The 27,167-nt window shown below is 39.1% G+C and overlaps 1 protein-coding gene across 1 annotated transcript; it reads right to left on the bottom strand.

Moving 5' to 3' along the window:
* Window positions 1-724: 724 nt before the first annotated feature.
* On the bottom strand, window positions 725-27,133 carry GPR180 (G protein-coupled receptor 180). Its single transcript, XM_068677034.1, has 9 exons — window positions 26,955-27,133; window positions 24,623-24,781; window positions 21,225-21,419; window positions 17,567-17,747; window positions 17,314-17,363; window positions 13,390-13,547; window positions 6,991-7,182; window positions 6,556-6,633; window positions 725-4,873 (listed from the first exon to the last, which is right to left on the bottom strand). The coding sequence occupies exons 1-9, from the start codon at window positions 27,088-27,090 to the stop codon at window positions 4,715-4,717; spliced, it is 1,308 nt and encodes a 435-aa protein (XP_068533135.1). The 5' UTR covers window positions 27,091-27,133; the 3' UTR covers window positions 725-4,714.
* Window positions 27,134-27,167: the final 34 nt, after the last annotated feature.

Below are 27,167 nucleotides of genomic sequence, written 5' to 3'. Positions count from 1 at the left end.
TGCAGAAGACTGACCGACCTTGCAGCTGCCCTTCCAAAGGGGATCGTGCCCCTCTTCAACCTGCCCGCTCTACCCCATCCCTTGCAGTGCCGCTGGTGCTCAAAAAATCCCTGTGAGCTGGTTCAGTGCGCTAAAACCATGGAGAACTGATCTGATTTTTCTTGCTGCTGCTGCTACAGGCTGAGTTTTCTATCAGTTTAACTCCTTGACTCCAACTCCCTTAAGCTGTGAGGTGACAGCCAGTGCCACTGCAAGGGAAGCAACAGCAGCACGCAGCCAGGGGACAGGGACACTCTTTTTGGCAGCAAACAGCCCAAATTAGCTGCAATGTCAAACCACACCCTCAGGTCTCTGATGGCTAGGGAGACCAAAGGCACGGTGGAGAGGGCAAAGGAGAGACAGGAAAAGCGTGAAATCAAAACAGACCAAGGATAAAGAGAATACGCATACTAGATGCAAAGTAGGGGCTGGACTGTGAGTGTTGATCGTGGGAACAGATGGAGAGATAGAGAGAGAAATGACACCCATTACGCTCAAAATCATATGTGCGAGAGAGGGGGGAAAGGGGAGGAACAGAGAGCGTGCGGTGGGAGAGGTGGGATTCTGACAGACAGCGACAGGACCTGTAGGAAAGAACGGTTTAAGAAAAATTAGAATCAAAACTTACTGCTCAAAATCACAGCCTAGTGGCGTTTCAGTGTGGTTAAAGAACGATCCTTTGAAAAACAGCTTAATATTTTCTTTTAATGTTTGACATTTGCAAGGATCACCTGCCCCTTGTACATTGCATAGTCACACAAAAAGAGTTACAAGGTACAACATAATCATCGGTTTCAGCCAGCCCAGCCAACATTTATAGCAATCTGTAAAAAGTGTCGAGTAGAGGCATGGCATCACACAGAATAAACCAGAACCAAACTGGATCAAACAGTCTTCCAGTTCTGTAGAGGACGGAGATGCAAACAAAAAGATTTTGATACCTCTGTGGCTCTCCATTAGCACTGGAACCAGAAAGGAATATTTATTAGGTCTGACTATAAATGTTTGTCTTGTGTGGGAGGTCTTACTATAGTAATATGTATTAGAAACTTGATATTTTTCCAATCAAGCCTTTCCACTTCCATTTACATATATTTAATTGTAAATATTCATTTTTCCTACCTGAAGCACTTTAAATAAAAGCACAATCAACATACCCTACACGGAATGGGAGCGAATAGCTTAGGGGATGAGCTGGAGCATTGTTCCAACCTCTACATCACTGGTTCCAATCCAGCCCGGGTCGGGAGCCATGCAAGATTACCACTCCTCGCAGCGTGTGGGGGGTCTCGGAGGCTGAATTGCTGATCTCACTCTCATTCCTCCTGAACAACGATCCTCCCCCCAACCAATAAATCAGAATTGACACTAACTGGCATCTGTGCCAGTTAGAAAAGGCGATGACTGGCAAGGAAACGTCCTCTCATGCACTGAAGTGAATTTCTTCAGAGTGCAAACAACTTCGGTTTGCAATCTTGTCCATGTATACTTATCTTTTCCAAGCACCGAAACTCACAGACAATGGAATTAGTATACCCTCTCTCTGCAACTTTATTTAAAACAGAACCACGCGACGCACAAAAACTAACAAGTACGAAGCTGCCATTCAGCCCCAGCTAAATAGTTGTGCTCAGCACGGCCAGCAGCTGGTAGCGCTGCCTTTGCACGCAGCGTGTTTCTCTCTCTTTGCAGCGGGCGAGGTGGCAGGGAGTCTGCAAGCTGGCTACAGCCCTCCCGCTGAGAGCTCCCTGGGTCCACGACTGCTTTCAGCTGGCACAAAACCATGCCATTTATGTGCTGGGGCTACGGGCATGCTGAAGGAGTGCTTTTGTCCACTGCTGTCATCTGGTGTGTAGCTGAGGTGGGTGCATCATGAGTTGCTCAGATCAGCCAGAGCCGCAGTTTGGCGACGCAAAACTTTTTTTTTTTTTTTGGGGGGTGTGCGTGTGTGATGGAAAGCACGTTTTAGAAAAAAGAGAAAGCTTTTCTGGCAGGATGCACTGATTGAAGACAACTAAAAGAAGCCTGGAAGCTATTCTCCTAAGATGAGGTTATGAAACCAAAACGGTTAAATGGGTCAATATGTGAACAAGCATGAAAAAAAACAACAAGGTTTCATCAATTGGTCTCGTTAAAAATGTATGTTAGTTAGGAAGCAGGGAGAATTTCACATATTCAAACCGTTCTTCAGGCAGTAAACTTCAAGCCTGAGTTTAGGTAAGCAAGAAGTTTTGTAAATAGGTCATATTTGAAGACTCCAGCCACCCCACACCCATGGGTATCACGTACCGAATTAACTGACTTCTTGAGTATTAGCACAGTCATCCTGACCCACTGCTACAGCATGCGTTAGTGATTTAATAACAGAACACCGGTGGATGTTGGTTGTGAAGGAACGCTAACAGACCTGAGCAGAAACGCATGTCCGTGGTACAGCTTACCATGAGAAAGTGATACTTAATTGCTACAGTTACATTAATAGTAAAATCAAAATTTTATTTTCAAATCGTTGGATTCAATGCCAGACTAAGAGGATAATGTTACTTGTTGACTTACGGGGCAATCTGGAAAAGATTAAGAGACAACATCTGATGCTTTGTATTTATACCCAGATGAACTATGAATTCTGAATTCATTTTATGAATTGTTGTAGGGTATACTTAAAAGGTGAAATTAAGATATCATTTACCTTAACACTGGCAGACTGAAGACAGAGGGACTACAGGAAGTAAGAAAGTACTTCTGGAGAATGAAATAAATAGAGTGCCTATTCTGAAAGTCACATGCAATTTTTCTGCATAGGTTAAAACTTTTATCATGACAGATCATAAACTATAAAGTAGCTCTTGTGTCTATCAGAAAATTCTATTTTGTGTGTGAATTTCATGTCTTATACATGAGGACAGATAGAACTCTTCTACTGCATTATTGGAGACTTATCAAAAACAGGATGCTTTTTTCTTGAGAAGATGAAAAGTACAGAGATAAGCAGGGAAATAAAGACTGAAGTTTTAACCAATAATATTTTTGTGTGGTTATCAGAGGAATGTAATAATTAATCTTTTAATCACTCTGAAGATTGTGTGAAATCATAATATCTCATCTTTTCCAGCCTCAACCTGCCATTCTTGATCTGAATTACAAACAATAAGAAAGGAGATGATTTAATGAGCAACTTTGTCATGTTGCCATTTTGCCTTAGTCAAAGGCAAATGTCTACTTTCACCTCTAAACTGAAATGGAATAGACTTATGTTTCAACTATGCTCACAGCTGAGGCAAACACGCATGGAAAAGTTAGGGTTATTTTAAAGCTAGAACCCTGGTGTCTTCACATTTTCAAAAAGGCATAATTAAATACATACTATTAAGAAGAAACAAACATTTGTTTACTAGGAAATAAAATTGGCGTCGTGAAGAAACACACTTGTATGGCGAGAAATCTAAAATATGAAAAATAATAAAGTAAATCCCAAGAGAACGATTGCAGTCACAATGGTAATAGGTATGTTCTTATTACGAAGGAAAAAATGTCAGCACGATTTCATCATACTCAATAAATAGGCACTTCAATAAAGTATATATTTACACTGGCTTTCTGAATGCTAGGGCATCACAAAGTAGTATGGCTTTATTACAATGGATGGAAGATGGCAACTACTTAGAACCCAGTGCCAACATGGATTATAACAAATCCAGTGAGTATTTTGTTTTTCAATTATTCATAGAAAATTTAATCCTGATTAAGTATCCTTGGGCAGGAATTCATGGGTAGTTGATGACTGAAACCAACATTTATTTGAAATGCTTCTGTTAATTTAATCTGTGTATATGGCTTAATTATGATTGAATCCTCAATGTAAGAGAAATGAATTATATCAGGATTAAAATTCTAGTACCACATCACCCATTCCATTTTCTTTGCCTTTTTTTTTTTTGCGAGCCTGCTGTTTTAATTACCTTTATGTTACTATATCTTCTAAGCCTCAAATATTGTTTAGAACTTTACTGGGTGAGATTTTTAAAAAGGAAAATATAAACTCTATTTCCATTCCCATTACAATTCTTACCAATATGAACAGTAATTGCAAAAAATGCTTTTCTTTTACACCAATACTAAAGAAAAATTTCCCACGGTTAGTTGTAAACATTTATATACGTTCTTAATGGACTCTCCCTCTTTTGTTTCCCCTTTTATCCCTATACATAAAATGTATTTTTTTCTAAAGCACAAAAATAAAAGAACTTGTATTCGTCGTTATGCATCACACCAATTTCACAATTGGCCTATTTCAGACTTGTTGGAGCTTGTCGACATTTTAAGAACTGCATTTTATAAGACCTTCAAACTTAGTATTGATACAAAGCAGGGATATTTTTTGTGGCTGTGAATGGGAGAGAAAAGAATTATTGTACTTTTCTGTGACATGGCTCAGCACCATGTGCTACCCACAAACCATCTTCAGGAAATGATTCAAATTATGGATTTTTCCCACTCAGCAATACTTGAAACAGATTAATCTAAGGACTGTGTCAGACCAAAGGTCCGTGAAGTGCTCTGATATCACCAACCGGTTTTCCAGTGAAACCGATGTATCACATACCTGTGACATAAATACCTGTATGTTTGGGTCATTATTGCACATTTATTACATAACGTATTCTTCCTAAACATCTCAGAAGTGATGTCGATTTTTATGTCCAGAGGATACTGTTAGTGGCAATGTCACTGATGATAATGAAGACACTTCCCAATATAGACTATGAGAGAGAAAAAGTCTGTAGAGGATAACCATGGAGATGCTCTGACAGAGGATAACACCTATGGTAATAATCTAAAGACAAAAAAAAAAAAACAAAGAAGGGAAAAAGTAAGTGAGAAACAAACCCAAGTACATTTCTACCAGCACACTATGTAAGTGCTTGAAGTTTAACTTTAAACCTTTTAATGTTGCTGCAGTTACAAAAGATTTGAATGTGAACCTCAGGTCCAGGATTCATGCTCTCACACCTGGATGTTTTTGAATCTGTAGATAGCCCTGGGCAAGTCACATAACCCCTTCTGGCAGTCTCTGTTCTGGGGAATTTCAGGCTTGCAATTCACCACCCATGCAGTTCCACAAGCAGAGGTGATGTTTAGATATTCTATTCTTACAACAAACAGAGATGAATAAAAAAAAAAAAAAAAAGCCTGAAAACACTTTGCACTAGCACAGTCATGGAGCTCTGATGGTAGTCATTTATCAGTCTCACTTAGACCTCTTTTCAGAGCAAGCCTCTTGATCTGTAGAAGATGTATAAGGCAGTTCTTATCAAACTCATAAAGGTAACTACTGTTTCTGAGCAAGCAGAAGACTGAATTGAGGTACAGAGGGTCTTTTCAAATACACATTTTTCTTCCATAAATATGGTATTCATTGATCATGTATTCCTTTATTATATTTAAGTGCATTTCAATAAGGAAAAACACAGCTAAATTGTCATAAGGTAGGAACTGGAGCTGCACACAATGGTTAAACTTTCTCAAAATTCAAGAGCAGAGCAACTGTAACCTCCCTTCAGTAAACTCAAATCTTCAAAATATTGCAAAATTTCCTGAACTGGTCCCAATTCTAAAGATTGCCCATCCTACCCCAATGATATTTTCATCAAGAAACTACTAACAAAGAGACTTTTTGTTGATCTAAAGGAGTTCTTTTCTCCTCACAGGTTTAATTCTGTACACACAAAAAAAAAATCAAACACAGTATTTCAGGTACTATATTTTTAGTAGAATGTTTTCCCCCCTCATATATTCCCTGCACAAATAAAAGCTTATTTTTTTTCTGAAAATATTTGCATACAAATGCACAGATGGTTATAACCATAAAGAAAAGCAGCAAACTCTACCCTGGAATGAAGTAGTCAATCACCCGAGAATAGACGTGCACTTTATCTGAACATGGCAGGCTCCACACACTAGTTCTCCAGTTTCCAATATGTTTAAGCAACCGAGAAACCCAATGAGTCCACTTTTGTTTTTAACTGTTTAGAGCTTACAAACCAAACTACACATTTGGATAGATCTCTTAATCTAAAGAATACAGTTCAGCTACAGGTTCCCTGACCTATTTAGCCACATAAAGCTTTTAAATGCTGAAGACTAAAAAGCAAACAAAAAAAAATCCACTGATTTATCTTTCTACTAGCTTTGTTAAAAGAATCCCCAAGGTGTTTTTAATTAAAAAGCAAACAAGCAAACAATAAAACAAAACACCCCCTCCACATTTTCCTTTGACTTAACCATCTCCCCACCCCCCTTAGTCTAGAAACGATTACCCTTAGATGATTCAAACCCAGTATGCCTTTGTAAAATATGACTCACATTAGCATCAATAAGAGCTGTGTGACTAAGACTTTTCAAGTTGCTTTGGGGTCATAAGATTAACAGCCTAAGAGCATGAGTTTGCTAACAAACAGTGAACATGAAGAACAACTACTATTCAAATTCCATCTCTTTTATCTTGCCTGTACATACCTTTTCTCTTTGATATTCTCTGAATATTACAGAAACGGTTGCAAGACATGGGTGGCACAAAAACCAGAGAATGCAGGCCTGAAAGAGAAGAAGAGTATAAGTTATAAAATAACTATACGCCAACTAAGAAGAAAGAGATGACAGTTAGAGGAACTGCATTTACATTTCTGTCTTTTTTATGAATCCATTGTTTAATTTTCAATCAACAGAGTGAAAACCACACAATGAAAGGTGGGATTTCTGTTTAAAAAAGCTCTATACTCCTTGTCAAATTAAAATGACTGCTCAGAGTATGATGACAGAGTGCAATTTAATCAAATCAGACACTTAAATATTAACTTTCATATGGAGGAAAACAGTTTAGTGCTTCAGTCGACTGCGTGCCACAATTACTTTTACAGCAAAAGGGATCAACTTCTATGATGTAACCCATACTTTGGCAAAGGTGATATAGAATTCCCTTTTCAGCGTGCTTCTCTCCACTGTGATGATCTGGTAAAGACCCGCAGCCAGCGACAAGGCTAGGCAAACTCTGAGGCCAATAAGCAGTCCACTTGCTAAGCCATGGTGTGAATGGTAGCTGTGGTGATTAGTATCTTCAAACTGTTCCCAAATTAATAAAAGGCTCTGGAAAAGAACAACAACAATGTACATTTAGAAAAAACGAGGTTACATTAAATGCTGATTACCCTTCCCATGACAGATCAAATTATCAGCACAACTGGTCATGCTCTGCTCGTTGGAGACTGCCATGTTACAGAAAATAACCCACAACCTAGGCTGAGTTGCTGCTTTGGCACTACCTATTACTCCAAATGTGACTGGCAGGAACAGGGTTTCATTTGTTGCATTCTGTAACTTTTAGAAAGTTTGACAAGTTAAAGTTTCCTCTCATTTGGGTAGAAGGAATGCAGCATTTTAGCATAAGTTCCAAAATAGTCATGTAGTTAAACAGGCAGCCTACTCAGCAGGAAGCCCACTGAAACGATTCCACTGAGCTACAGGGAGGTGTCTCCTTCCACTTGGGATCCACAACCTGTAAAGCTTGTTTCAAAGGCAGGCGACTACGCCTTTTCTTTCAAAATCCTAACAGGATTCACTTTTCCTTTTAAAGATGGGGAAGTAAGAGGGTGGTGCTGCTGCCCCTTTTATACAATAGCCTGAGGGCTAGAGCATTCACCCAGGTTGAACTTAGATCTCCCACAATTCCCGTCTTTGCCTAAAGGATATCCAGCTCACATCTCCCACCTCCTTGGAGAGAGCCCTAGCTGCCAGGCTATAGGCTGTTCTTGGGTGGGCCACTCTCCACCTCTTCTATTGAAGCCGTGCCATCGTGGAGAAAAGAATTCAGAATCAGCTAGGTCAGAAACTGTGAGCGAGCTTGACTCTGCAAGCAACTGGCTTGGAAACCTCCTAGGGACTACGAAAGGCAGCGTCACAGGTTCCAAATGCTGTTGCAACACCTGGACAAGCACTCCAGCCAACAGATAATACACAGAAGATCGTAATCCTCCTTAACTCCCAGAAAAATTGCATCGTCTTCTCTTGCTGTAGAACTCGGTGCTGCAGGAGGACTGTGAGAAAGAGTATTGACAAATTTTCTAAAGAAAAACAGACTAAGAGATGCCTGTTTTCCGAATCTTAGTTGAATAGAAAGCAGGCGCCTACTTGTAGAGTTGCATGAAAGTTGGGTCTTGCCGAATAAAACCTTTTCAAGAGTAACATTACAAATTAGAATACTCATAAAAGTTTAGACTCCCAGAAGCATGTAGCAGATGAGTGGCATTTGAAGAACTGAATATACACTAGAATCCAGTCCACCTACTGCAGACATCTAACTTGCACTTAGGTTTCAGGTGTCTAATAAAGCAGGCTTTCTGAAGAAAGGTAGTCAAATTTGATTTATATGAGCAAAGTAGCGCTAAAGGCCTTCAGAAGGAGACATTGTATGCCTCAATTTAGAAATCTAAATTAGTCAGATTCCTTTCTGAGCAAATTCAAAGGCTCTCTAATTACATTAATATCATAAAGACAGAAAGGTTACTGATATAAACCTTTTTTTTACATGTGTAATCCACCTGTGCATTCCAAAGGTGGGTGTCCTTGAGTCTCATCAGTTGAGACTAAATTTTTTTCACTTGGAATATCCTTTGAGAGTACTCTCTCCCTTTTTCCTTCCCTTACTCGAGCCATGACACAGTGAGCATGACTGCTGCCACTTCAGTTACTTCTCAACCACCTGGATAGAAAATGAAAGGATGGGAGAGAGAGAAGTGTGAAGCACACATCCTGAACGTCACGGATTAGTAGTAAACCATCCAGCCAACTTCTTCAAACACTGCCACTATAACGCTCTGTTTCTGGGCAGCTCCAAGCAAACACCTTACAACGATCAAATTATTTGACTGAGAATCCTCTCAAGGACTATGACTGAAATAAGACTGAACTACTTCTGAAAGCTTAAGATAGAGCACCGTGTTTGGTGGAGTTGTGGCTAAAACACTAGTTTTGGTCTGAAAGTGATGAATTCCCAATGCAGAGGCTATTTCAGCTCAGGTAGAGTGTATCCAGGCAACAACAAGGGTTTTACCAGTTGGAAAATCACTGCATTCTCCTACAGAGTATTTTGTTTTTTTGTAATTTAGGCATGGGAAGAGGCAGTCCTGGACTGGACATACACTCTCCGAGAATATTAAAAAACAACAACAAAAAAACATAATCTCAGGAATCTTCCTGAGACTACCATGCAGCTGGGGCTGAAGAGATACAGACTGACAGATGAAGGTATGATAACACTTAAAGAAGAAATTTTAGGTAGATGCAGGGCTACCTCAACCTTAAAGAACAGAGCTCATGAGGGTTTGAATTTTTCTTAACCTACCACCAAAAGCAACAGCAAGGAAGGAAGCCACTTTCATGAGAAGATGACAAAGAGCTGGAGTAAAGGAATCATGAGAACAAAGTCCAAATCCTAATGGGAAAACAGCGTCTGAAAGCATGGTATGCTCTGGACGAGCCCTTTAAAGAATGTAAATCGTGCAGACAACCCAGAAATCAGTTGAATAAAGAATGTAGTGACAGCAACGTAAGATCACACAAGTCCAGCTTCCTTCAGCCTCACTAGGTTACTACAAGAAGCAGAAGGCAGAAGCATCAGAGGCAGAAATGGACCTGTCAGTGCAACACATGAGAAACCTGGAGAAGGTGAACACGTGTCACTGCTCTTCCTGTGAGCTGGAACTGTCCTCACTCACTGGAGAGAAGCAGTATTCTATAAAAAAGAAATCTGTGCTGTGGAGTGTTTCTAGGTTACAACAGATGAGGCAATCTCAGTGAAGGGAGAGCTCTCACTGACAAACTTGTTCTTGAAGTCAAAATCTCACTGGTTGGCCATGCCTGAGGAATTAAGGTCAATGAGCCCTGACGTCCCTCACCTTATCCACAGAAAGACACGTATCTACTCACTTAGCTGTGATATCAGGAGTAAGCTGAAAGAACACCCAGACACCAACAAGCTCAAGCTGAAACCGGACGCATTTTTTTGTTACTGTTGAGCAGAACTACGTTTCAGCTCTGGGAAGAAATCAGGGTGAATATCCTAATGGTTATCCAGCAGAGCAACTGTTGCTCAGGCTGTCTACGAAAGAACTGGATGAGCTGGGTAGGTGCACAGCTGAAGAGCTGACTCACACTAGCCGTGTCCAACATTAAAGTCCAACTGCTTCTCCATTAAATAAAGGCGAATGACCATCTCCTTGTTTACATCATGCACTGTTCTAGTTCTGACTTATCTTGGTTCTCCAGTGGACACCACTGCCCAGTCCTGGTCTCCCTCAAGCTGCTGGGAAAACTTTGCTCCGGTCATCATCTTGATGTTCCAGTTATACAAGTCGGACCTCCACATCTGCACAACGAAGAACCAGACAGTTGTCTCTTTTGTCAGAAGGAAACAATTACGGTAGAACCCCTTCTCCTCCTTGCTGTGCCAACACTGACTGTATGGCAAGATAACATATCAATCTCCAGCAAGAGCAGGTTCACATGGGACTGATCATCACAGAGAGATAAGGGGAAGGGGGAAGCAAAAGGGAAATGAGAAGTGGCAGCAAGGCAAGGCAGATCAACCAGCTGCTTCAAACTGTATCTAGTACTTGGGTATCCGGTGTCATGAACTTCAGCACAGCAAAACATGTTTCAGATCTGAGGTCAGAGGCAGAGTTCATTCCGAGCACACCTTTCGGGACATAGCTAAGAACCTCTGTGAAGCACGGCTTCTCACGCATTAAGATTCAGTATGCATTTTGATCACAGCCCTGAAAGCTGAAACTGTTCAGATCTATGTGATAGGAAAGGCTTGTCGTCACTAAAAAGTTTTGAACAAGGTTTGTGCCTCAGCAGCAAAGAGTGGAATCTTTAATGAATGCGGAGTGGCCAGGAATCTTTTGTTCTGAGGATGAACAAACACACACCCACACAAAAAAAAGAACAAGTTAACCCAAGGGGAGATGATAAATGGCAGGCTTGTCCCTCCCTTTGAGATGCTACCTTTTCACAGCCACAGTGACCACAAGAGATTTGCTGGCTAGGTGGCAATGTCCACCCTACACCGATGGCAACCTGTAAGCACAGCCCAGCAAATTGCTGGTGTTTGTGAAAAAACAAAAGGCAAGAATTAATACTGTCAATACAAATAGGAAAAAAAAAAAAAAAGCAAGCAATGCTGAGTAATTTGAACTAACAGTTTGCCAGCCAAAAATGCTTATAAATTTAGGAACAAAATGGTTTCCCAGGCTGTCTACTTGCTTGACCGCCGGGGTGATGAGATGAGAGCAGGTAGTGTAGAATGTCAATAAAACTAATGTGGTTCAATCTCTATCTGCTGCTTTAAGGTAACACAGGTGGTTTCCAGTACCCTCCACAACAACCCCTAGAACATCTCTGATGACCCACGTAAGTCTGTCCAGACTGAATAGGGAGAAGCTAGCTCTCCCATAAGACATTTTGGGAAAGAGCATGCTGGAAAGCATGCTATTCTAGGTTTTTATCATAAAAGTGATCATGTTACAGCAGGTATGATGCCCACATCAATCTAGACCAATGAACAATAGACTAATCCAGAGAATGAAATCTTGAGGCCACCACCTTTGATGTGGCCTGGGATCTGCTCCCCTGAGTTCAACAACCACAGTTGCTATTAAGGGGAGGAAAACTAGCAGAAATTTCTGTGCACTGAATTGTGTGATGATGAACACCTTCTCTAGAAAGGCCAAGGGTACTCTTGGTGCCAGGGAAACTTTGCTGGAGTCAGCAGACAGTGAGGTGGACTGCAGAACCACCCAGACAATGACATACTCTGACATCCATACTCTGTTCCTACAAGGCTCCTTCCAAACATGATATTCCCAATGGTACTGAGAAGGGAGATGTGGCAGAGATGTACCTTCACGGTGACAAGTAAGACAGCCAACTTTGTACTAATCCTCCAGTGGTGCCCAAATAGCCAATGTAAATATATCATGGACCAGTACTGAAAGCAGAATATATATATGATGCCTACCCCATTTTTTACCACAACTAAAAAAAGATGAAGCTGATGATACTGAGTGCCCTTTCTATGTATAGTAAAAAGGAAACAACAACAACAAAACTTTCCAGTCTCAAGTGACAGAGCACTAACACACCCATATGCATGTACCAGTGGAGAAGCATGAATAAAATTAAATACTTTAGAAGTCTTCTTTACTACCAGCATGTAAAATTTCTGGTGCTAGACGGGTGTCAAAGTACGGTGGAATGAACCTATCTTTAAATTTCAACAGTCCCATTGACCTTAATAGGCTTTGGTTTATATTCTTAATTAGCAAGAATACTGTCAGCTCCCAGCTACTCTTAATGTTTTAGCAGTCCACTTATTTAGTTTGGAAGCAACACTAATTACAGACATTACTCAAATGGCACAAAATCTTTAGTATAATCTCTTCCTCATTACTGTCTCCAGTTTCTCCCTGTTCTTCTCATTCTCAGTGGCTTTCAAATCCTCTTGTCTTTATGCTGGGATTTAAAAACATTTGTTTACAAAAGACACCACCAGGGTTGGATGATCTCCATTACAATTTACTTTTAAGTTACTGGTTTACTTGACTTTCTAATTTATATTAATAGAAAATATTTGAATGAAATTATGTGTCAGACCATTTGTTTATTTGCAAGAACAATTCTGCACATGAACCTTTCAAGAATTGCCTTTTATTGATTGAAAAGACCATTACACATTCTGTTTGAGTGGTTCTAAGAAAAGGACGGAGTCTCAACTTTTTTTGGTGACAGGAAGATTGCTGTAAGAATTTCTCTCTCATCCTTCTTCCCTTGCTGCTTGTCGTCAACCCCAATGTTGTAGTTCACAAACTCCTACTTGTACTGATTACAGCTATTTATAGGATGACACTACAAATCAGATTGGTAAAATGAATGTGCTGAAATCTCCTTTTTATTTTATTTTTCTCCCATTCAATCTAGATCATTCCACTGATCTTGTTTACAGTGTAATACTATGAACAATTGGCACAACCTGGAGTTTGAAAAACTGTGGGAACTTCTTAAGTGGTTTTACTGCTGAACAAAAATATACTGTGGAGCTACACCTTAGATTGTTAAAGTAAAGAGGAGGTGTTGTTACCTATTAGACATACTGGGTGCACATTATGCTGTGGGTTTTTTTTTTCCCCAGTCTTGATACTCCCTCCCTCATAAAATATTGAAATTAGTTGGTTCACAGTTCTGTCATACTTAATAGCAGCTGTATATTTCAGTATAAGAATGAATATAAATACAAACCTGTGTAACAACAACTACTACAGCAATGCCAGTAGATGCTGGAGTGGAATCCCATTGAAGAGGTCTGCTATGAGATTTCTTCATTCTGCCTATTGTCCAACCCATGCACAGACTCAACAATAAATACAGCATTTGTATCTGAGAGACTATGTCACACACTATTGAAAACAAAAGGAAAATATATAGGGTCACAACAACTAAAGTATTTTTTTTCTACAGCAAAGAGAAACATTCCATATATCTGCAAATAAAGAATGGACATTTATGCCTTGGTATCACCTTTATTCATGATTTTCACAAACAGTTTGACTAGCTGATGTCACTTTGCTAGAAAATCTGGATTTTTTGACCATTTTTAAATGACTAAAGCTTTCCTCTCCTTATGTTGCAATTCTGCAATGATATGGGCAGTGCGCCACATCCTTCCAAATCCCACTCCTCTTGTGTCAAAGAAGTCTAGGCTCAGGAGTCCACCTGCATAAATAGACTTATAAATGCCACATGACTAAAGTCATATGTATGTTAATCACACTGCAAATATGAAACATGATGAAATGAACTCCTTTCTTCATTCCACAAAACTTTTATTCAAAAATCAGACAGTGGCATTGTACTTTAAATTAACTGCGTTTTGTCTTAAGGATAGAGTAGCTTGCAGTAGAAAGCACATTTAGGACAAATTCCACACTCAGATACTTAAAGGGGAAGACGTAATGACTAACCCTAGCACAAACTTCATTTGGAGCAATAATCTGTCTGTATTCCATTTCATTAAATGCAAACTCCCTTTGCCTCGTTTCACTGTGTCCATTCTTTTGGCTCTGTTTGGGAACAATTAGCACATACTCCATGAAGTTACATTCTTAATCAGCGTCTCAAACTTGTGTTTGAAGCTGTATCCGAATAAAGAACACTTTAAGCTAGAATATGTTCAAATCTTTATTTTTCAACCCTGCTGAAATACTACTGACATTAGAAAGAACTGAACATTTCTTCTGGGGTGTTGCTAGCTTTAGAGTCAAGTTTCTGACTGAAGCTTATTGAAAGATTTTAAAGTTAGTGCATGGACTTGAGTGTACAGTGAGTACAGGCTCACTGTACTAACGCAGCAGAGATGTATAAGCAGCTTGAGAAATTAGTTCTTACATAATGTAAATTTCAAATTTGTTACAGAAATTAGAGATGGGCACTACATACTTTTTTTGTTCACTTGATTAATATTTTAGTTCATTTAAATTTGTTCTGTATTTGATGTTTCCCCTAACATTATCAGATATAAGAAAAATATTTCTATATCACAAAAGTAAAACTTCTATGAAACAAGTGGAATGTATTAACAAATCAATACACTTTCACATTTACTAGAAATACTGCAATACAAAATGCTGCTCCTGTACAGAAATTAATATACACACAAGGGATGTGTGTCAAATGAAGATCAGCTACTGTATTTCCCTGATGGTCAGCAATGCTAGCAAAATATGGATATAAAACAAATTTAAACATACTACTCATGGGATACATTTAGTATTCTCATGCTTTATATAGTTACATACTTCTAACATATTCAGGCACCTTTGTCATTTAGGAAATGTCAAGAGCTTTTAGTAAATACAAACTTTAATAAAATGAACTGGCATGGTTCTGTGACAAAATGATCTTGGAATTATTTTACAATGCTAGCTATGGAGACGTAGAACTCCGTGGAAAAAAAAAACAACTGTTCTGCGAGCTCAAGGCATGCCAAACCAGCATCGCAAATCCAAGCTACAGAAGTGACTGAACGAATCTGGATACTCTAGAGAGAATTCAACCATTCATTTTATTTTCTGTCGCTCCTTAAGATAACCCCCTTGTAAGTTATAGCCAGACGTCATCTCTCAGTCACATCTTGGATACAGACATCGCTCTGCTTAAGCGTGGCAACAAAGCAAGTGGATTCCCAGACAAAACGGTGTAACACAAATTTTCAGCACTGTTTTTAGTCTTTGCTACCACTTACATCTTGCTTAAAAGCAAGAAGAAGCTTTACGGTTGAGCAAAATTTTGAAAATAACAATTGTATGATATCCAGGATCGATATAAGGCCACATGCTACTGAACTGATTTTACCATATATATATATATTTATATTTATATATATATGGTAATATATATATATATTATATATATATTTTTATATATATATTTATATATATATATTTATATATACACACTTATAAAGCACCTATCACCATATTGATAAACACTCTTTGGAACCACTCGGATGGCAGGGGTTGATTAGGGGTTGCTCTGAACATCTTTTTCAGCTGTTCAGCAGATATATTATTATTTGACTTTTCATGTTTTGATCTTACCAAAAGTTAAAGCATCACTATTTGAGATGTTTTGGTATGCCAGAACTATTCATGTGATTTATGTGATTATATGATTGACTTAGGTGATAAATTTGACTTCATGTCAGGTTTTCATACATGGAAAAGACAAAATAATGGTAGAAAAAGAATAATTGCTCAATGTAGTAGCTGGACAGGTTTCCAGAACAAATTCTGGCCCCACTGAAGTTAACGAAAATTTTATAATTTACCTAGGATTTCTGATCCTATGCAGGAAAAATGGTAGCAGTTTCCACTTCCATACTATAACTGCTATCAGCTGTCCTTCAGAGCTGCAATTGACACTGAAGCTTTCCACATTTCCTTCTGCTTTCTTGCTGTTTAGGGAACCACAGATTTTAAAAACAGTGGGAAACTCTTTTAGCTGAACCACTCAAATTTAGATAGTGATTCGAAAATACTGATTTATTCTTAGTAACCTCCATTTTAAGCAAATAATAGTGTGGTTTTCACCACAATACGTACACAGAAAATCTAAGATGCTGCTATTTTCTCTGAAGTTCTGGTTATGCAGTTAACACTGGATTTCTCAACAGGGAGGAGTTATGACTACCTCCATGTTCTCCACTTAATTTCATTTCAGAAGATCAGAAGACAAGAGGGAAAATTTATTAACACAGTTGCTGGAAAGGCTGCAAAGACTCGCTAACTCAAATGTTTAAAACAAGGAGGAGTGTCAATTACTGTGGTGCCAAGTGCCATCAAGAGGCTGTTAATTCCAACTGCAAGTTTCTGAACGAACTCTATGAAGGGAAATATTTTTCTATGTAGGTTGCTACTCTATAATGCTATTGCACTATCATAGTACTACTTTCTTGAGGTGCTTCAAAAGCCCAATCAAAAGGGCAATATTAGCTTAGAAAAGATCATCCATTGCCTCAAATGTAAATTACATGGAAGAGGGAAAAAAAAAAAAAGCAACAAAGCAACATTAGATCCTGAAGAATCCAGTAAGAATAAACTAGTGCATTTCGGCATTTTATGTATGGGTGTTATAAGAATTCCATTCCAATGAGAATATCCATTCAGAGTGGAGAAGAATACTTTGGTAACATCAATTTTTAACATAATCATTTTTGCATCACTCTAATCTTATCACTTGTGCTGTAAAATACTTTTTTCATTATAGTCTACATTAAATTTGCTAATCAAATGACACACTCCTTAAAATTTGATTAAGTTTTCCAAAATGCTTCAGCACTCTAGATCATCCTAAGTCCACAAAATTCTTTGACATATTCAAAGTTTTACTCACGGGATAGGTATGTATTTAAGTACTTGTAGGATGGAATGTTAAAACAACAAAATCCTTTTAAAAATCCTAAACAACGTTACAGTTATAGAGCTTTAAATACAGTTACTGTAAGCATCCAGATTAAATCCTGTTTTTCAGAAGAGCAACTTATAGTATTTCATGTTAAAAATCCAGTGACATGGTACATGACAGTACAGTCCAACAAGATCATTCATTAGTGCATTACACAGATTAACAGGTAGGAGTACATAAAAACAGCAGAGGCATACTCACATTCTGCCAGAGTTCCCATAAAAGGTACTCCTATTCCATCCTTGGAATAACTGATAAAAGAATAGAAGACGATCTTTTTAAGTGAGTCTTAAATTTGTGTTTTCCCTGATAAGTACATTTAGGCAATGATATAGTTCTAAAAAGTTAGTCTCCTATGTTTTATCACAATCAGCACATGAAAGACCATGTACTGATCTTCAAAATAGCATGTCCTTCTAGTCTTAAGGTTGAAAGCAAATATAAGCAGAGATACCTTGAGAAATGGAGGTAGTTGGCAAAAGCTGAACCAGCCTGCAACAATAATGCAGTTGACAGCACCTTTAATACAGTATGCATAGGTCCACGCTTCTTAATTGTTTGCCATAGGGACTGTGCATATATGCAAGCAGTTAAGAAGTATGCTAGAACAAGCAGGAAAAAAAATTCATGTAATCCTGTGGGATAAAAAAATAGAAAATAAAGTTAGTTTTTACAAAGAAAGTCTATTACTAGCAGTAAATAACTAAAAGCAAGATTGTTATTTACATAATCACTAGGGATTACTACGCAATCATCAAGCAAAGGTGATAGTAAAGAGAAAATATAGCCTATTTTATCCAAGAGAGTCAGTGACTTCTTCAGACAGCTGACTATCATTAGACCTGACAAAGAATTTTTTATTCAACAATACCTTTTCTGAGTGTAGGAGAGATTCTGTTCAAATACAGGTTGACACACAGCTTCTTGATAAACAGAAAATAATTGTAGCCCATTTGATCTGACACATTTATTAAATGACTCATTTTTAGCTATGTTTTTTTTGCTTTACTTTTTGAAGTCACAATCTGAGATTAGAGAAACCCAGGACTGTTCTATCTACTTAACCACTGGGTGTCACTCTTCCTCCACATAAAACACCTATTCCAAGAAACACAGTTGACCAAGATTGACAACTTAGAAAAAGAAAAATAGCACAGTGAAAATGGACTTTTTTTTTTTGCACCAATCTAAAAAAAAAAAGTGCAAAGTTTTTGATATTTACAAAACAAAAGTAGTCTGATTTTCAGTCTAGCAGGATTTTGCTAAGATGCTTCCCTGAAAACCTGGATCCTGATTTTTTTTTTTTTTTCTGTTGTCTTGAAACAGAAAAGCTACCAGAGGGTCAAAAAGCAAAAATCACTGAAAACTTCTGTTTTCCTTCTCCAGTCTTCTTTGAAGATACGTGGTGCTCACAGAATCAAACTTTGTTTCCGGCAAAACAACTCTGCTAAAAACTTTCAATCAGCTCTAAAGCTGAAAGCAAAAGAGAAACTGTGGATGATTGGCTTGACAGCAAAAGGATTTGAGAGAAACCTGCACTGAAATATAACTAAAAAAAAACAAACAAAAAAAAAAGATTTTTTTTTTTTTTTTAATAGTTTCCTGACTTCTAAATCACCTAGAGTTGGGGAGAGACTCTTGGGGACATGAGCATGTTTTATTGGAGGGTTTGGTTAATTACTTCTGGAGTAAGACATTTTCTTCAGAAAAGTTAACAAAGTTAAAAAAAGAAATGTAACTGCAAAAATGATTATATCGGTAGGGTATTGGACATCGTCTTTGATACCTCTGCTTTTTACATTTTTTTTTAGATTCCAGGGTAGATTTAGATTAGACATCAGGAAGACATTCTTCACTATGGTTGTGGTGAGGCCCTGGCACAGGCTGCCCAGAGAAGCAGTGGGTGCCCCCTCCTTGGAGGTGTTCAGGGCCAGGCTGGATGGGGCTTTGGGCAGCTTGGGCTGGTGGGAGGTGTCCCTGCCCATGGCGGTGGGGTTGGAACTAGATCTTTAAGGTTCAACCCAAACGATTCTGAGATTCTATGACATAGAAAATAAAACATATGTATGTTAATTTCAAGTACCTAACTTTGAAATTCTGTTTACCTGGCCAGCTGCCTTTAGAAATGCCATGTCTTATGTAAATGCTATGTCTTATGTAAAAAACCCTACTATATAAAACAATAAAACACTACCTAACCTAGGGACTGGAAACAAGGTCTCCTTCACTCTCAAGGCAAATATCCTAATCAGAAGGTTACAGTTTCAAGGTCTTTACTACACTTTCCTTATAGTCCACTTCATTTTTGAGAACTCTTCATGGCAGGGGCACAACTTTACTAACTTAAATGAAAGGTGACCTACTGGAACCATCTGCAATTACAGTTTTTAGTCCCCTCAAGGAAAACAAACAAACAAACAAAAAAAAAACAGAACAAAACAAAATACACCAAGAAATGAACCTGGATCTCTTCTCTGACATGCTACTGTTCTAAGCTGCATACTTTAAGGGGAAAAAGGACAAAAATTTTTCCCTAGAGATGCATAAGAGAGAGAGAAGAAAACCTTCTCAGTTCTTTGAAAAGTAGACATAGGCAAGTCTTTTCAGGATTCATAACAGTGTGGCTGGTTTTCATTCTGAATTAACAAAGGTATTCATTTGCAACCATGGAAGACATGGCATGTACATCTCAACTTATTTCCTTCACGGTGGCTCTAAATACCTGCACCCAACTCATTTCCACAGGATCACACAATGGCTGAGACTGGAAAGGACCTCTGGAGATCCTCTGGTCTAACCCCCTGCCAAGGAGGGTCACCAACAGCACATTGCACAGGATGGCATCCAGGTGGGTTTTGAATATCTCCGGAGGAGACTTCTAGAAGACTGACATCTCCTTGCTCAGCATGCAAGCTTTTCAGAGTTCTACTTCACAGCGCTCAGAGACTTCATAAAAATATAGTGCAGAACTGCGATCGAGGTCTGTACACTACTTAAAGGCCACATGATATTGAAAGTCTGTTGTCTTTCAATTTAGACAAAAAATGCTACTGGTACTTTTGAGAGTAAGCGAATTAACTTTGAATGCACATCTGGATACAAAATTCACTAAATAAAAACCACAAACCATGTTTGCAGAGTAAGAAGGCTAATAAGAAGTTGATCAATATGTAAGTCTAGAAAAACAGGCGATTAACAGTGCTACTTCCTTACAGATTGCTCTAAATGTTTCAGTGTGAAGATTTTCCTCCCTTCCGAAAGGAAGCTGCCATTGTTCCCTCTACATTCTCCTGAGACTAAGAATGACAACAGAGCATACAATTTTCAGCACTACAGTTAGGCTAGATGTGGGTATGTAGGCTACATCTGTATATGAAGACAGACTAAGCATATTCTTCCCATTCAACAGACTAAGTCAGTGTCATGTGGCATAGGCCTCCCAGAGCAGCAAAGCTATGCACTGTGATGAAGCACACACTGGGTTGATTTGAATGACCAAATTGTCATAAAAATTGATATACGCATTTCTTCAGCTGCTGTCTTGAGTCACTTCTAGAAGTTTTCCCTTTCTGTGCAGGTGTAGAGATTTGAATTTGCATTTCTTCAATAAAAAATGTGGACTGCCAATCATCTCATCCAGTCTGCAGCCTGTGCATAACGTACTTGGAAAGACCCAGACAGTGAACTGAAGTTGTACCGGCAAAATGTTTACGTCATGCATGAACTCATATTGCAGAGAATCAAATTTACAAATTTCAGCTAAGGAATTCCACAAATTAAACAAATTCATTAAAATCTGTTTACAACCAAGTGGAAGCTTACAATTTCAACAGGGAAAAAAACAATATCAGCAAAGATACACACAATCTTTCCTTGTTTACTACAGTCGCAATTAGGCAAGTTTTGGCAAGTCACTCTAGAGAAAGGGAAGGATTTTTCTGTAATGCCAGGAGATGAATCAAAGTTTACTCTTCTTTGAGAAAGTCAAATTCAAAGTAAGAGACTGCTATTCATCCCCCAGTGTCATGTTTTTGCAAGCACAGTAGGTACCGATTGGCTTGGCTGATTAGATCCTTAACTTATTAATCTAATTTTAAGAAAAAAAATCTTACCAGATTCCCCTGCGCTAAAGTGATCTAACGGATTCCCTTCTGCATCTGGATTTAGTAAGACCATTTCAAACTGAATATCCTCGGTTTCAGAATAATTCTCTTCGCAGGTAAACTTGTCTACATAAAACACATACCATGTTTCCGGATAAGGAATCTGGGACACTGTCAGATTTTGCTCTGTGTGGTTCACAGTCACTTTGGAAGAAAACAAACAAACAAAATGAGTAGATAACTTGTTAAACTTGCTTTTAGAAAACCCATCTTTGAATAAAGATAAAATTTAAATATACATCATCATTTACAGATTATAAACTACAAACACTATAAAACAGTCTTTGTTTTGAAAGCAAACCACAACACCCGAGAGCAGACTTCCATCCTCAACTGAGGTTTCAAGTAGGTGCAGCCAGGCGTTGGTGAGGATGCACACCATATTCCTTTTCTCAGCTTTTGGGTTTGGTTTGCTGGGGCGGCTCCATTCCACCAGAAGCCACTAACTGCAAATAGCGCACACCATGTTTAATGTACTTCCATCCTCTTGCACAGTATCATTGGGACTCTAGCTATTCTGTTTTGCCAACACACTCATTCAGTATGAAAATTACATTTGAAAATTGAATAGAGTAAATTTCACAAAGACATTTAGAGCATAGAACAGGTACAGCCACATGCGAAATTTGCCAAATTGGTGTGCATGCCTACCAGGTACATATTTTACAGCATCTTCCCCAAAATGACATAGACAATTTCAATTGACACTCAACTATTGAGACCATTGTCTGGAAAAAAAAAAAAAAAAAAAAAAAGAAAAGTATATTTCAAATCAATTGTGTTTAAAACCAGCTATGTAGGACTGAAGAGTTTCATCTTATTTCTGATATTACCACTATTTTTCCTAAGGGCAACTGTTAACCAATACACAATCTCTCCAAAGTAAACATTTGCTGCAAATGAAGTTTGTGGCCCTGTACATCAAGAACTGTACACTGATTACTGAATTAATTAATCAGTGTAACAGTGATCATTGCTGATCAGCTTAACCATAAATGAAAGCCATTTCTGGAGAAGAAATAATAAAATAATTACTGGACTGCTGATGAATTCATTTGAATAGTTTATAAGATGACAGTGGCTAAGGACAAGGAAAGAGAAAAAGTTTGTAAGGATTCTTCAAAACAAGTTGCTTTTATGCAAAGTTTTTTCTATAAGAAAAAGCTGCAAACATATACACAAAACAATCCTTAGCAAACTCATTATCCTTAAACCTTTTTTGACGAAATTTAGAACTAGTTTCTAACCTGAAGCCTACCTGTGAAAAACATTCATGCAATTTAAGTAAACTTGTTTCGAGTTCAAGGAGTTATTTTCTATTCTTTGAAAGCATGAACTCATGATCAACAGTTGGATCCAGCAAGAAACATATGACGTGTCCCTCTGCAGCAATTGTCATGAAATACTGATTTGGACAACACATGAAGCAGACCCCAAAAAAAAAAATCTGAAAAAAGCAGTTGCTTTGTGGAACACGTGCTCAAAATTGGGTACATTTCAGAGCTGTGTATCTTATTAAGCAAATATACAAAGTGAAGCAGCTCCATTCAAAACTTCAACCTTTGTAAAAAGGCAAATTAAAGATTTAATACGCTGCTTAATTAAAAAGCAAGTTAGATGGCAGTTTACAAGGGGGGCTCTACTCTCCAGCTGTACTCTCAGCTGAGATGTGGTATAGCCTTATTTGCATCATGACTAGAGATTACACAGCACGTTTAATCAGTTTTCCATCAAATCTGCAAGCTAACTCATGGGATATGAAGTAAGCCAAAATAAAAATGGAATTGATTTTGCCCAAGATCAGCAAACAGATCCAACTCACCCTGTGGTCATGTGATTCCTACACACAGTAGAAAACAGCGAATACATTGCGACAGGAGTGAAGGACCAAATGCTGGTCTTTTCAGCAGCACTTCATGCTTAGCTCAGCTCAAGTGTAAGGGAACTACATCCTTAGAAGTGTCATCTGTATAAGATTTCGTAATGGCAATGCTCCAGGACATCAATTAGTTACTCTAGGGATTCTGGCTGCACAGAGGAAATATATTTAAAAGAGAAGCTGCATTCACTTAAGATTATTAAATTTTATTTCTCAAAGGAAAAGTCATGCTTTAAATTGGCTTTGTAATATTAGGATCAACAAATGGTGCAAAAATTGTTTTTGTATGTTTGTGCTCCAGTTACTTAAAGGAAAACTTCTGCATTTCACTTCCTTGCACATTTAGGCAGGTCCTCAAATTAAGCATTATCCTGATTAGCACATATTTAATACTAAAATGTGTCTAACGTTTTGTACATCAAAGTTTGAGAGTTTGTGCTATCACATAAATGAAAATACTTTAATTTTGTTTTCTTGTCTTTGAAAATCCTAATTTTCCATGGAATTGAGAACAGTAGCCTCCTGACAAAGAAGAGGTGTTCCTCAATAAATAAAAGACAAGAGGCTAATCTACACACTCTGTACTGGTATAATTATAAATCCCAGTATTTATAACATCTAAATGGGAAAATCAGTGATGAACATCAAATTACAAAATTGAAAAGTGAAAGAACATTAAATGATGATATAGGCAAGTTGTAAAATTAGGCAGCATTACTCAGACAAATGAATTTTTCAAGATGACCTTACAGACAGAAATGAAATGAAAAGTAATGATCATGGTGTTGTGCAAGGGGAAGAAGAAAAAAAAAACAGAGGGAAAAGGTTTTACTCTTTTACAGTGCATTTGGGCTATATACTTCCATCTTACAAGAATTCACTTCAGAGTTTTAGCAGGCTTCACTGGTTTGCCTTTAAGGTGTTTTTTTTTTCATTCTACTGCAAGGAAAGTGATAATTCTAACTGCATATCTGACTGTCTCAACAATTTACATATTCTAACTACTTCAGTTTCATCTTACTGCAGTATTCTTTGCACATTTTTAACACTCATTTTTAAGGAAAAGTTTGAGGTTTATAAAAAAAAAGAAAAAAAGACTTTTACTCCAAGTGGAATTATAGGAAGTCTCTGTATTGAATGAGTAAATGAAAACTTCAACTGAACGTGGATCTTTGAGTTGTGTGCAAATGGGAGCACCAGACTAGAACTTGGAAGTTCAGCTGTTTGCACTGAAGTCATTGTTTGTCAAGGACTGTTCGTTTTCCACTGTTATACTAAATCACAACTTGCAAGCAAAGTCTTCTGAAGTGATGCAGACAAAGCAATTGCATTCCTTGTATCCATTTTTAATTACAGGAGGTTGAAGTCCTGCTTTTGCTTAAGTTGATGCAAAGTCCAAATTCACTGAAACACTGGGGTTCTACATACACACAACTTAATTCATAAGGAGAGGAAAGCAGTAACTCACTTGTCAGTTGAGCTTTAGAGAATTTCTCTGTACAGCTGTGATCTTGGATACTGTTCTGCAGCTTCAGCCATTCCTGTGCTTGAAACAGGTGAAGTCTAGCTTCTTTTGTCACAGCTACTGCTACGTTGTTGATTCTGACACACAGAACAGCATGGTCACCTTGATATTTAAAAAATAAAATCAACTACTCTGCCTTGATGACAGTTATGCAAACAAAAAGCTAACACAGCAGAGATTTTTAAAAAGTAACACCTCTTTAAAAAGCTTCACTTTATTTCTAAAACTTTTACCACTACTTTCTATAAACATCTGTATACTTTCACAAACGAATTCTAGTAATCTCAGTAGTACAATATTGCATGCACAATTCTCTAGTATGGTACCTACACAAGCTTTCAACACAAGCCAGATGTCATTAACCTCCACTTCAAACAGCCTCCCCCCACTTTTTCTTTTGTTTTTTTTTTGATTTCCAGATAATCTTTTTTTTTTCCTTCATCCCATTTCTATTTTTATACACTTCCATGGCACTATTACAAGCATCATAGAGTAGCTCTCAAGTCTGATACCTGAAGAACTGGACTAAGTGGATCTTCATGTTATTGACTGATTAGAGCTAAAACACTTGATTATCAGACAAATTGATAGAAACATACTCACAGAAAGAAAACCAGACTTCAAGAGTGCTCTCTACTGTGTCAATCTACCTGTAGACTGACACATCTTGGCATAGTGAAATAATTTAGCCATTTTAGAACTAGCCCATTTGCCGTACCTTATTTTGTCTGTCACTTCTATGATCCTCAAAATTATTGAGAAATTCTTTCATTATATAGTGCTATGGACTTCTTTAACATAACAGTATTCAAAATAAAAATACAGGGCTTAACAGAGAAGAAAAAAATCAGCACTGCGAGAGTCCAAATTTACTTCAATGTAAGCAAGTTTGGTATGTCTTTTAAACTGTCAGAGCAACCTTCTTTCCCACCTAACCTAGGCAGCAGCTGGATGTGCAGCTTTAAATAAGCTCTGCCAGGAAGGTTTACCTATTAAGAGCAAATAGCAGTTCTACAATAAATCCCCCCAAAAGGTTATCTCCTGGGATCTGTAAAATGTTACATGGCTAACAGTTTACCTAAGTTGCTAATAAAAGACTTTGAAAAACAGCAGGTTCTATAAAATCCCTCATGGCTTCACTGAGATCTCCCAGAAGGTATAGTTGTAAATATCCATACAGAAGTAGGAATATTTCTAAGGAAGGATGTAACATCAACCTGCATAATAAAGTATAACTGAACACTTAGAGCCCTCATCCTGAATCTTAATTGTCCCCCTCTGCTCTGCCCTTGTGAGGCCCCACCTGGAGTGCTACATTCAGGTCTGGGGCCCCCAGCACAAGAAGGATGTGGGGCTATTAGAGTGGGTTCAGAGGAGGGTTACAGAGATGATCAGAGGGCTGGAGCACCTCTCCTATGGAGAAAGGCTGAGAGAGCTGGGGATGTTCAGCCTGCAGAAGAGAAGGCTCTGGGGGACCTCATTACAACCTTTCAGTAGTTGAAGGGGACTTATAAAAAGGATGGAGAGCAACTATTTACTCAATCAGATATTGACAGGACGAGGGGGAATGGTTTTAAACTAAAAGAGGGGAGACTTAGATCTGTGGTTAGGAGAAAAATTTTCACTCAGAGGGTGGTGAGGCCCTGGCACAGGCTGCCCAGAGAAGCTGTGGGTGCCCCATCCCTGGAGGTGCTCAAGGCCAGGCTGGATGGGGCTCTGGGCAGCCTGGGCTGGGGGGAGGTGTCCCTGCCCATGGCAGGGGGTGGAGCTGGGTCATCTAAGGTCCCTTCCAACTGAGACCATTCTGTGATTTTCTCAGATTTAAGCAAGGCATTTTTTCTTCTGATCTATTTATAGCGCTCCTACATTTATCTCCCGGGACGCTGATACCGAAGCGCTCTCAGGCCGCCCCGCGGGCAGTCCCCACCCTCCTGCGCCTCTCCCCTCGCTCAGCGTTGAAAGGTCGCGCCGCAGCCCTCCCCGCTCCTTGTTTCCCCTCACCCCAGCGGCTTTCCTCCCCCACACGCCTCCCTCCCTCCCGGACAGCCCGGATTTGTGGGGGTTACGGGCAGCTTCCCGAGCCGCCCCCAAAACCCCTTCTCCGCCAAGCGAGGGGCAGAACAGCGCCCGAAGCCACCACAACGCCCCGCGACGTGGACCGCCCCAACGGCCCTAACGCTCCTAACGGCCCTAACGGCCGCTCGCCTACCGACGTGGCGCCGCCCCCCCCCCCCACCCCCCGGGGCCCCAACCCAACGCCCTCAGCGGCTCCTACCGTGGAACTGGAAGCGCGCCAGGGGCCGCCAGGGCTGCAGGCGGGCGGCGGCGCTGACGAAGCCTCCCCGCAGCGTCTTGCCCCAGGCGCAGCCCCAGCAGCAGGCGCACAGCGCCCACAGCAGCCGCCACCGCATCGCACCGGCCCCTCACGTCACCTCCCCCCCCACAACCACGGCCGCGCCCTCCCTCCCGCTCCTCCTCTGTCCCCGCC

Source organism: Anas acuta, chromosome 1, assembly GCF_963932015.1.
Source record: "Anas acuta chromosome 1, bAnaAcu1.1, whole genome shotgun sequence".
In the NCBI taxonomy this organism is placed as follows: domain Eukaryota; kingdom Metazoa; phylum Chordata; class Aves; order Anseriformes; family Anatidae; genus Anas; species Anas acuta.
The sequence above is the reverse complement of the archived record's forward strand: the minus strand, read 5'-3'. Positions and strand labels throughout refer to the sequence as shown.

Coding starts and splice junctions, on each gene's coding strand:
- GPR180 (XM_068677034.1), bottom strand. CDS start 27,090: ATGCGGTGGCGGCTGCTGTGGGCGCTGTGCGCCTGCTGCTGGGGCTGC. Junction 13,548..17,313: donor TATGGGAACTCTGGCAGAAT/GTGAGTATGCCT, acceptor TGTTTTCAATAG/TGTGTGACATAGTCTCTCAG. Junction 6,634..6,990: donor TCTATATCACCTTTGCCAAA/GTATGGGTTACA, acceptor CTTCTCTTTCAG/GCCTGCATTCTCTGGTTTTT.